We start from the raw sequence: 12612 nt of genomic DNA on the forward strand, positions 1-12612 counted from the left end.
ACCTGACATGTATCAAAAGTTTATTCTATTTAGGCACTTTTTTGCTACTTCCCTTATTTCCATTTCAGGGTTACCTGGTCCAGGAGTGAATGGTGCACCTGGAATTCCTGGTGAAAGAGGTTCTAAAGGTGAACAGGGTGTTCCTGGTTTACCTTTGCAGGGTCCAAAAGGGAGAGATGGCTTACTAGGCCCTCCTGGCTTTCCGGGCCCTCCTGGTACCATAGGTAAGCTAGAATATATTTTTCATGTGTCTTAAATGCCGTTGCAGTTTTAAAGCTGAAACTTATGATATAGTATTGAATGGCAACCGTAGCTGCCAATATGAGTTTGCAAAAGTGGTAGGGTGCATAAAAATGCCACAGAGTGCACATTATTACTTTTGCGAAAAATAGCACGGGCTATTTGGCAGTCTTCCGCATTTTATTTTCTTTTGCAAACCCCCTTCATAAAATTTACGCTAAATAGCCAATGAGCTGAGAAATTATGCACATCGGCTCGCCAGAAATTCAGTAGCTAAATATTGTGCTCCAGATTTTGCATGAACAATGTTGTAGGCAAAAATGAACAATATCTCTGGAAAGTGTAGCTATGTGGGGATTTTGCTTAGACTTTCAGAAGAAAAATGCAACAAATCCATTTTGCATATTTAAGTAAACTGGCACTGCTGGCAAAACTTCCTGCAGTACCAGGTCATTTTAGCGAACAGCTTCATTGTTTATTATATTGGCCTCATAATATGCAAAACAGGTCAGTATGGGAACAGGACAGGAATTTGCTAATCGAATATAAAGCTAATTATGCAAAAGAACTCAGAAAGTGATGAAGGTAAAGTGACTGGTGGTATACTGCAGGGCTAGGGAAGAAGGACTTGGATGTCATGCTTCAGGTGCAATAAAGTGCAAATTCCTCTTCACCCAGCCAGACCAGGCCAAACCCATGGTTTATGTCCACCAACCAGCGGATGGAAGATTATCAAGCTCGCTGATGTCACCTTACATAGGCTCCCGTGCTGTCCTCAGCCTGCCAGTATTCTCTGTCTCCAGCAGATGGGTAGGAGTGCACGTCACCTGCTCTGAGATGAGGCCTAGTTAGGTTGTTTGAAAAGGATTGGATTGGAAGGGCAGCTCCCGCGGTGAAAGCCTTGTGCTTCCTGCCCAGGTTGAGCATGGCCTTAGACCCAGGGGGCTTCTAAAGGTTGGGTTTGGGCTCCGTATTTCATTCTGTGTTTCCCTGTTTCCTCCCATTTCCTTTCCCCTCCCCAACTTCCCTCTCTTCCCTGATTGGACGTCCTCAGAAAAAAGAAAAAAAAAAAGACAAGAGGGAAACCTGGACTGGCTTCTGATTCTTCCATTGCCTTGTTAATTTTCAAAAAAGTTAAAAACAAAAAGAGAGAACGTGAGCTTTCTGCACAGTATGGTGTTCCCTTTCCAGAGGCTCAGTGTTATTCAGCAGTGCTTCAGACAGAATCGCAGCGAGTAAGATCAAGAAATGAAAAAAAGCAAGCTTCTCTCTTTCACATCCTAGGAGTTTGTTTTGTTTTACGCCATGAAGGGGGTACCTGGTGGAAAGCCCGTGCTCTGTATGTGTTGTGCAATGCAGAGGCAGATGGGGGAGGAGGTTTGTAGAGTCACGGCTGTGCAGAGAAAGAGAGGAATTTGGGGAGCCGAAGGAGACATCGGCTCCGGAGGAGAACCGTTCCGGTGGGGCGCTGGTAGTGCAGTTGCTTCCCGCTGGGGGTTGGTCTGCCACAGCCAATCTGGCAGCTATTTCGTATGCGTGACAAGAGATTTGAACTAGGCTCTCCACCCTAGCTTCTCATGGTGCAGGACCTTATAGCATGTTCCGGGGCCGCATTAGCTGCTGGTTTTTATATTGGCAGTTTACTCTCCCTGATGTCAGACTCCTCTGCAGCCTGTCAGCATTTCCTTTGACCTTTTAAGATATCTGCAACAAGCGTTCTCTTTGGGGCAGCCTCAGTTCCTTATCCTGAGATTTCTCTTTCTCAGGGATGAAAGGATAGAAGTTCTCTAATGGCGCGGGTCAACCATTGCTCCTACCATGTGACAGGGGCCGACCAATGGCACCGATAGCCCCTGTCACATGGTAAGGGCAAAGGGCCATCTGCGCCATTTTGATTAGTGGCAGCTGACAGCCCGAGAGGGGAAGATCGCTCCCAGGACCCCACTGGTCCACCAGGGACTTTCAGTAAGTCTTGGGGGGAGGGGTTGCAATTTATTACATTTGAAGGGTTGGGGTGGGTTTTTTTTTTTTTGTTTTTTTTAAATGTGCCCCTTTCTCCCCCCCCCCCCCCCCGAAATACGATAAGAAAACCACACAAAACTTTGTGGGTTTTCTTATTTCGTTGCCCCCCCCCCGAAATGCAACAAAATAGGAAATATCGTCTCTATTTCCTATTTCGTTGCAAATGAATGCACATCCCTAATAATTACGTGGAACTTGGGAGGAAAAATACCTAAGTATGCTATTGGGGTAGAGAAAGTTTAAACGGACTGACTTGGCCATATCATTTTGGACCCCCGACAGTGGGAACTGTTGGAAAGAGGCTTTCATAACTTTGTGATGTGATGAGGGGAGCCAGTGTTGGACCTAAATTTGATCCATGGGAATTCAAATATAGAAAGTTTCTACAGCAGAAGAGTAAGAGGGTCATCCAGGTTGAATGCCTTAGTTCAGTCAGCCAGAGAAACTTTGTATTTCATTTGTGGCCTCTGATAGTCTCTTGCAGAAAATCTTCAAACTTCCAGGGTTGGTAGCACTGGTATTGTGTAATTGGTCAAGGTGGCCTTGGTGTACATTTCTATTCCACCTGTTGGGCGAGAATCCCCTCTCTTTACCTCGGAAATCAGGTCTCCTGAGGCAGAGTTTGGTGTTTAATGGGGATCCAGTATGATTTTGTCTTGTAGCCTTGCCCTTGAGAGGTCTTGTTTGAACAAGGAAAGACATTCTCAAGAGATGATGGATACCTTGTTACAGTCTTGGGAAAGTTCTACATCCCTTGTATGTATATTTATATCTAGGTTTGGTGGATTTTTGAAGATTGGTGTGCCATTAAGCAGGTTTATTTTCTAGATGGAATTATAGACCTTCCACTTGCTAGTTTTTTGCAATAAGGTTGGATAAAGATCTAACTCCATTTCTTGAAAGTGCAAATAGTGGCAATTGTGTGTTTGAGGTTTCTTTTGTTATCATGTGTTGTGTTATGTTTCATTCAGGGTATGCTTTTATCTTCTCATCCAGATTTTTCTCATTCCCTATGAGAAGTGAAACATATAGACCACCACTAAAAGAACTAGTCTTGTCTTGGAATTTGAATGTAGTGATATCATTTCTGGCAGGTACTTCTTTTGAGCACTTTAAAGAAGGTTTTTTTTGGCTAAATTGTTAGGTAAATTTCTGAGTTGTAAGCTTGTTTGCGCAGGGAGTCAGTCTTGGTATTTTAAAGAAAATAATATAGATTTGCACAGATTTGCATTCCTTCTGAAGGTGATTTGCTTTTCCACTTTACTTGGGTAGTATGTCTTCCCTCTTTTTGCAGAGAATTGTGTGGGGAAGTGTATATGCTGCTCCATTCCTTGGATGTGCAGTTTGTTCTCTTGTGGAATTAAGGCCATGAATGGTTTTAGGGGATTGGATCATCTTTCTCCTCCATGCAGTCTCATTTAAGAGGGATGTGGCTATGAAAATTTCATTGGCATGCTGAATTTAAAGAAGTCAAAAGTGCGGCCTATGTAGTTAGAGGACTACCATTCCTAAATTGGATACAAGTGGTTTCTTGGGTCAAGCTTTGGTTGGTTTCACCTTTGAAGAGTTACTAACAGTGACCTGGTCTTCCTTGCATTCTTTTGCAATGCTTTATCATCTTGATGTTTGAACTAGGAGGAAGCATCCTTTGGTTCGGAAGTCATGGGAGCTGGTTGTGCAGTGTCCCACCCATTGGAGGTATAGTTGGGTAATCACTTGCACTTGGACTGGTCTGGCTGGATGAAGAGGAAGGAGAAATTAGTTCTTATCTGATATTTCCTTTCCTTGAATCCAGCGAGACCACTCCAGGACCTGTCCTTATCTGCCAAACTTCTGGTGTTCTATGGGTATTTCTTTTCAGAAAGTGTATATATAATTTTAATCAAACATTCAGTGGATAAGGTATGCAGATTTTAATGTATTTGGTTTATCCTAATTGTGTTGTTTTATTGGTATGTTCATTTTGTTATTCTCTTTTGGAAACTCACAGGTATCCTGAGAGCAGCATGGGAACCTATGTAAGGTGATATCAGCAAGCCTGTTAATCTTTGCCTCCATCTGCTGGTTTGCGGACATAACCCATGGGTTTGGACTGGCCTGGCTGGATTCAAGAAAAGAAAATTACCAGGTAATAGAATTTCTCCATTATGTGCTTCAACTGAGAAAAACAAACAAACAAAAAACCAAAAGTTTAGTCACAGTTAAGAGGATACTTAACTACAGGTGTTTGTAGGACAGATACAGAGAGAGCAGTGGAAAGGGCAAAGGAGGGTGACGATTAAGTTTCAGGAGACTGGGCGACTGGATGAGTCAAAAGTTTAAGACTGAAACAATAAGACCACTGATGGAAAAAACTTTACATCATATTCAAATACAGAAACGGTATATAGGACAAGCATCTTTCAAAATCCTAAAAATCACACATTTTATGAGAATTCACTCCCTTCTAATCAAGTCTTTAAAATAACATTAGAAAAATAGAAAACTAAAAAAGTACAAAAGTAGAAAAAGCAATTTTATTATTCATACTTTTTAAAGTTTTTCTGAAAGTCCCAGAAGACGTTGAAATAGAAAAGCCTTCCACCTGACAAAATCCTGCGTCTAGGATGGTCCAGCCCTTGATTTTCACAATCCTGTTGTCACTACTGCTGTAAACACAATGAGAGTTTTATCCGTGTGCTTTAAACCTCCCCTCTAAGTCTCTCCCCGACAAAGGACCTCTGTTTCACCTTTCTCAGGCTTCTTCAGGAGGCAGAGACATTGATCATAATAACTAGGACCATTCCTTTAAATAAATAAGTAAGTATAAATATCAGTCTGCGTCACGTCTTTATCTTAAAAATTCTTCTAGAAAAAAACCATGTAACTGCTACCTGCCAGTATAATGCTAGGTTTCAGAAGAATGACAGTTTTATCAGCAAATTATTCAAGCCTATGTAGACGTCACATTTTCCAAATCTCACAATTCGAACTACATTTGAAAAAATATCAAATAAGCAATGTTAAATATACAAATAATGGCTTACAAAAAAAATTCATGTTAGAAAAGTAAAATGAACTCATTCGCACAGCTATTACCGGAGCCTGCCTTCCTTCCGGGTCTGTGGGCTGAACGTTGCCGGATCTAGCCTGTGTTAATAAATGCTTTGTGAAGCTGCTGAGAAAAAAAAAAGGCTCTTAAAGAGATTGACATCTTTCCCTTGGAAGAATACACCAGGTTATAAATAAAGTTGTAGGCTGCAACTTGTAAATTGAGTCCTATGTATCGTAGTGTGCCATGAATAAATGTAGTATTCTTCCTGGCATCTTCGTCACAGCAGGGAAATGTTACCAGCCCTCCAATAAACCACTTGCTGTACTAAAAGAAAAATGTAAATCATCAATTGTAAGATTGTGATCTATCCAGTAACGGAGAATCCAGTCTTGCTGTATAATGCAAGTTTTTAATTGACAACTTGGTATGACCTATAATATAGTTTTTGACAGGGACAGAGAATTGCATATATTACCTGTACTGTATTGCAGTTGAAATGTCCTTGTAATTAATGCTGAATAGGTAATGTTGGATGTTTGAAGCCCTTGATTTGCATTACATTAACACAAACCACACACTTGTTGCAGGGAAATTGACCCTGATCTTCTGTATTCACTTCAATTTGACTGCGAGGCGTGCTATGCACTAGTTTGTCTCATAGGTTAGTGCCCCAAGTTCATGCAAACATCGGGGTGTCCTGAAAAGCTTTATGCAAGGAAAGCACATTCCAGTGCCTTCTGATTATTTACTGGATCATGTCAGTTTTCACAAAAAAAGGTAATGTGCATACTAGTTTGGTCACAGATGATTTAGAACCCATTTGAAGCAAAAGATATATATTTGCAAATAAACCCCTTCTTGTATGTTTCCTTGATTACTTTAGAAGGGTAGCCTCTTACCTAAAGTTTATTATATATATGATATTGTATTCTCCCAGAGAAGTGCATAGCCATCTCAGTCTTAAACATTGGCCCTTAGATATGTTAGTCCTGAGATTATATGAATGGTAATTTTTAAAATGCAGTAAACTGTTTCTATCAGTTGATTTTATATATATATATATGGTAGTATCCAATCTGCCCGCATTTTTAATATTCAGCTGCTAAGTGACTAGTTAAGTTAGCTAGACACCCATATCTGGCTAACGTAACCAGAATATTCAGCTGCACAGCCGTGCTGCTGAATACACCCAGATAAGACAGTTAGCCAGATATGTGGCATGCGGCTAACTTTAGACCTGCCTTATGGTAGGTAACTGGCTAACTCTGAATATCTGAGATCGCTGGTTAACTTAACGGCTAACTCAACTCCTCCCCAGAATGCCTGCCTTTCATTATCCGGCTAGAATTTAGCTGGGTAACCATTTTAAAAATGTGGCTAAGCCATTTAGACAGATAAATGGCTTTTGAATATATGCCCCACGATGTCTAAAATGGCCACCTGTTCAAAATGATATTGCAAACGGAATTGTAAATTTCTGTTATTGATCCACGTTTGAAAGGATAATAGTTAATTCACTGTGCCCAACCATGTAAAAAAATACATCATCAATAAATCTAACCCACACACATTGATATGATTCCAATATTGCAATGTATAAATCTGCAGCATATAAATTCACCACTGATAGGGCCATTGTAGCTCCAATAGCCGTACCTTTTATTTGTTTGCAAAAAAATTTTCTTTTAATGTAATACTTGCCATTTTTCCCACAAAATCAGTAATAGTGTTTGAAAGACCATGGGTAATCAGTGTTTGTTTGATAAAAGACAGAGCTGCATCTTGTGGTATGTTTGTATAAAGAGATGAAATATCCGCAGTGGCCAGAATATATGGCTCCTCCCAGGTCAGCCTAGCTTGTAAAACCTGAATGAAATGGGAGGAATCTCTATGATTGGCTATGAGGCACCAGTAGTCATAAAAATGTATCAACGTACTTTGAAAGAGGCTCTAAAACAGACCAGATCCCTAAAACAATTGGTCGTCCTGGAGGCTCCATAAGGGACTTGTGCACTTTTGGCACCAAATAAAAAATTGGAGTGTTAGGGTACGGTTCAAACAAAAAATATATTACTTATAGGAAATAAACTTGTTTTTCACACATTGATCCAAAATTTCTTTGATGTAGAGCTGTAAATCTATGTGAAGTCTTTGGTTGAGTGCCTGACAGTTGGTGTTCCGCTTCAGTGTGATAAGATGTAGTGTCTAATATCACTACCCTGCCTTCATTATCGACCAATCTGATCACAATTGAAGTATTTGAGTTCAGGGACTGAATAGCTCTTTTTTCCTTTCACTGACAGATTTCGTACAGATAGCCAGCTTTCCATCTCTGTTTCAGCTAAATCACAAAGAACCAGCTTTTCAGATGTGGCAATAAGAGGAATTGATGGTCCAGGGAGGATCCATTTGGATTTATGATTTAATGTAGTCTCCCGTGGTGCTGATGAAAAATAATGAGCAATTTTTAATTGCTGGATGAATTTATAAATCTGTACTCTAATTTGAAAACGGTTATAGGACGTAGTTGGTACATATGATAAACTTTTCTCCAGAAGACTATGCTCAAAAATCATTTGTAATGTTGTGACCTGGTGAGTCATCTCTCCCATGGGAATTCTTGGGTTCATGAGCACTAATATCTGGGAATGAATCCCTGTTGTCTCTGTGTTGTGGCATATAAAAAATCACAGCCAAATATAAATTGCAAAAGAAACAAGCACATATTGCAAAAGCAAATTAACAAGTTATCAGAGAAATAAATTAACTTATTTAAATAGGTCCATCATACCACCTTTGGATTTAGAACATGATTAGTGTTCAAGAGACCAATTGAGTCTTATATAATCATTGGTCCAAATATAACCAGTCCAAAAAGAAATTTTTTAAAGACTTTTTTTTTCCAATATAGTAATGCTTCTACAAAAATATATAGAGATATACTTCCCCTTTAATACATCCAATACTACCAAGCCCGACACGATATCATGTTTCACGGTAGCTGCTTCAGGAGCTCCAAAATATGCATGAGTGTGTTAAAATAACAGATTTTCCAAACTTCTTAATAGTTTTAAACATCATATGGTTCCAAAAAGTGCGTTTTCTAAAAGAAATATAAAAGGATGTCTCATCACACAGCAGAAGAATTAGATATTTAAATAAATAAACTACTAAGCACCCCATTGTTTTCAAAGAGTACCAAGACGCCTTGAATAAACGCCTGTACTATAAAGGTTTTTCAAATGACCCATGTGATTGCACGTAGCTGAGACGTATATGACGTCACAGTCCTAAAAAAGTCATACATACAATCCATAATGATCAATAGAAGTTTACAGGAAGGCACTCCATTCGACTTTGAGACCATTTGCAAGCGATAAATCCACTTTTGTTCTTGTTGAATTAATCTTCGCAGACTATCTCCACCCCCGCCAATGAGCAGGGACCTTTTCCAAAAATGTCCATCTACAATCTCAAAAGACGTGATTGTTTTGGAGGAAATGGTCCACTAAGGGTGCCTCTTCTTTACATGTCTTTAAGTGGCTTTTATGCTTGATCAATTGTACTTTAGCGGTCCATTTAGTCATCCCAATATATTTAAGCTTGCATGGACAAACAATACAGTAAATAATAAAGGATGATTTGCTTGAGAATTCTGATGGAGACTAAACTGTATGACCCCTGAATAAATAAAAATCATTTAGGGGAAGCTTCATTTAACACAAATCACACTGACGTGTTACTTTCAACTGTTGGACAATCTGGGCGAAAATTACTGGATTGCACCACATGATCTCTCATATTATATCCTCTAGAATAAGCAATCTTTAGATGGGAAGAGAACATGGGGTTGACATTCTGAAGGGCATGCCAATGTTTCTTAATAATACTGTTAAGGCAGCCATAGGTGAGTGCTTTAGTACAAAAGTCTGCTGGTTCAAATCTCCTGAGGGTGTGGGCTTCAAAAAAAGATATGTTGATTGTATAAAGCCCTCCGGTATGATGATCAAACACAAAAGGATAGATACCCTCTATCAAGAAATCGAATGGCCATATCTTTAGCTCGACTTTTGAATTCATCCAGACCAGAGCACAATCGATGCAGTCTCAAAAATTGACCATTTGGGAGACTGTGTTTAAATGATGTGGGATGGGAGCTGTTGAATCGAAGCAAATTATTGCATTCCGTTGGTTTCCGATAGATACTTATCCTTAAAAAAATTGTTATGTTTAGTAATAAGGATATCCAAAAATACAATTTCAACAAGATCGTAAGTGATGATAAACTTGAGGCATGAAGATAAAGTATTAAACCAGTGATAGAAATCCATCAGTGTGGATACTGGTCCGTTCCAAATAACAAAATATAGTCTATATACCTCTTCCAACAGACCAGATATGGATTCCAAGGCATATCTGAAAGAAAGGAATTTTCAAAATCTGCAACAAAAATATTGGCCACATCAGGTGCCATGGCCACTCCCATTGCTGTACTGCAAATTTTTAAATAAAAACGACCATTATGAGAAAAATAATTTTTACTTAATGCTAATGTTAACAGCTGAATCTTGAATTCAGTCCAATGTGGCTCTACTTGCAAAGATGTAAAAAAATTGAATCATGCCTGAAGAGTCCTTAATGAACGACAGAGCCCGCGGTACTATTGGTTGAAGAATTTTGTCCAAGAATATCGAAAGGGGTTCCAATACAGAATCATTCGCGGATACGATAGGTCTTCCGAGAGGATTAGTAATCGACTTGTGGATCTTGGGGACAATGTATAGCACTGGTATATGGGGATGTTTATTGATAAGGAACTCCAGCTCAGAACTGGTAAGATATCCCTGATCAAAACCCATTTGGGCCAAGTCAGCCACTTCTTGCATAATGTCACTGGTGGGATCTTCAGAGAGTAATTTATAAAAATGAACAGTTGATAGCTGTCATGAAATTTCATCATTATATTGGGTGGAACTAAGTACCACTACCGCACCACCCTTTTCAGCTGGTTTTACTATATCTCTACGTGAACGTAATTGACGAAGTGCTGAAGACTCTTCATGGGCTTGGCAGTATTGCATGTATTAAAGGAGAAGTATATCTCTATATATTTTTGTAGCAGCATCACTATATTAAAAAGAAAAAATCTATAAAAATTACTTTTTGGATGGGTTATATTTGGACCGATGATTATATAAGACCCAATTGGCCTCTTGAACACTAACCATGTTTTAAATCCAAAGGGTGGTATACTGGTCCTATTTAAATAAGTTAATTTATTTCTCTGATATCTTGTTAATTTGCTTTTGCAATACGTACTTGTTTTTTGTGGCATATAAAAAAAAAAACATCTTCCAATAGGATGTATGTTCAGTAGGATTAATAGATGCAGAAATAGATACAGTTTTTAAATTACTTTTCTTCGGGTGGGTTTGGGGTGAGTCTTCCTCTGAGGAATCACTTGAAGATGAATCCATGGGTAGACGTAAACTTGTGCGTAATATTTGATTCTTTAAGATCATTCAAAAATGTATCCATAGCATCTTGGTATGTGTTAAGTTGATCTAGAAGATCGGTTTTAGATTCATCTATATGAGAGTTAACTTCCTCATGAATTTCTTCTGCTGTGCATTGGCTCAACAACAGCATCAACTCATGTGAACATGTATTGAGTATGGCATTCCAGCAACTTATAAAATGCTCATTCTGGGAAAACAAAAATTGAGATATACGCTTTGCTCTACAATACTCATTTAATGAGACAGAGAGTGTGTGTGTGTGTGTGTGTGTGTATGTGTGGCATTCATAAAACGTTTGCTATCAGGTACTGGCTAAAGTCAATACAATTTAGTTTACTATTTTGAAACTACATATATCAAAACTTCTGTGTTTTTTTCCAATTGTAGCTGAGGTCTTGGAATGCCAGCCTGGAGCGCCTGGTGATCGTGGTTTACCAGGACAACACGGACAACAAGGATATCAAGGGGAGAGGGGACAAAAAGGTATTATTAGCCTGTCGGGGAAACTGGCTTTTTCAAATCATCCTGTCTGTCCCCCTTACTAACCTGTAAACCATTTATCCAATTTCATTCAAATTCCTGCCACAAGATTGAAGTATAGATCCTAAGTCAATCAGTCCCTCTGACACTTAAAGTCCTTTTCCCTTTCCTTACCTTTAGGGAAACCAGTTAGTTCAGTTCAGTTGAAATCTCAGGGTGGTAATGTCGTCAAGCACTTTCATAATGGCCCTGGCTTTGGTTGATATTGAGCGTTTTGAAAGCTGCCTTGCAGTTGGATAGTGCTGTGGATACCAACTGACTCAATTTCTTATGTAGATTCCTGTGGGGGGAAAATTGCCTCTAATATTTTATGATTTACTTATTACATAGAAATTCACATGACAGATGTCTTCGTAACCGTGCACAAAGAGAAAGAAACTGAGCATTGCCAGATGTTCACGTATCTTCTTCTTTTTATATTAATTGAGGATGAGTGGAGGTTTTGGTTTTTTTTTTGCCTATTTTCCTAATCCCCATCCCACTCACTGGCTCATCCTCAGCTCTATAATGCTGGCACTCTGTTCCTGAGTAGTTTTGCCTCATGCCTCCAAAAACTGCACACATTTCAAGGGAGTCTAGTAAGGCTGATACTCTGATGCTGGCCTTGTTCCTTCCCGAGGATGAGATGCTGTAATAATACTGTAGTAACCATGCTTCTAGGCTACTGAATTGACTTATTCCCCTTTACAAACTTTTAATGCTATAACCGTGTCAAATTATAAAAAGAAAAACCGTCACAAAAAAATCCACTTAAGTGATTCAGGAGGTTCAGGCAGGTGATCAGTTAGCACTGGAAGAATGGTTTCTGTTTGAAAGATCTGTTTGTAAATGCAATTTATCCTGTGTAGGTGACAAAGGAGACAGCTGTGCTGTGTGTGATCCAGGCGTGGCAGGACTTCCAGGAGAGCCGGGGCCGCAAGGCCCTCCAGGAGACCCCGGTAAAATTAGATGTGAAAATGCCTTCTCTTTGAAAGCACTTTTTAAATTCTTCTAAAGCCCATGCTCCAGGACAGCTGTCAGCAACCCCTGGCATACATGCCTGATTGTGGCACGTGAAGACCTTCCTCTCGGCACATTGCTTCTTTTTGGTATGCCGGCATCATTGTCAAAACTCCTGGGCTGTCTTTAGTAATTTCGTGATGCGCAAGATAGTACAGCTGGTCTGCACCCCTTGAAAATGCTTACCCTGCTGAGAGACAGGAGGGAATGGCAGGCAGCGTGGCAGCTTTTTTGTCAGGGGTACGACTTTGTCAGGCA

The 12612-nt window shown here is 39.5% G+C and overlaps 1 protein-coding gene across 1 annotated transcript in view; it reads left to right on the forward strand.

Moving 5' to 3' along the window:
- COL4A1 (collagen type IV alpha 1 chain) overlaps window positions 1–12612 on the forward strand; it is a 376455-nt gene that overhangs the window by 227340 nt on the left and 136503 nt on the right. The window contains exons 21-23 of the mRNA XM_029604713.1: window positions 69–224; window positions 11203–11298; window positions 12204–12293. Of these exons, the coding sequence (XP_029460573.1) occupies window positions 69–224; window positions 11203–11298; window positions 12204–12293 (342 nt within the window). The remainder of the gene's footprint in view (window positions 1–68; window positions 225–11202; window positions 11299–12203; window positions 12294–12612) is intronic.

This window comes from Rhinatrema bivittatum, chromosome 5 (genome assembly GCF_901001135.1).
Source record: "Rhinatrema bivittatum chromosome 5, aRhiBiv1.1, whole genome shotgun sequence".
NCBI classification, from domain to species: domain Eukaryota; kingdom Metazoa; phylum Chordata; class Amphibia; order Gymnophiona; family Rhinatrematidae; genus Rhinatrema; species Rhinatrema bivittatum.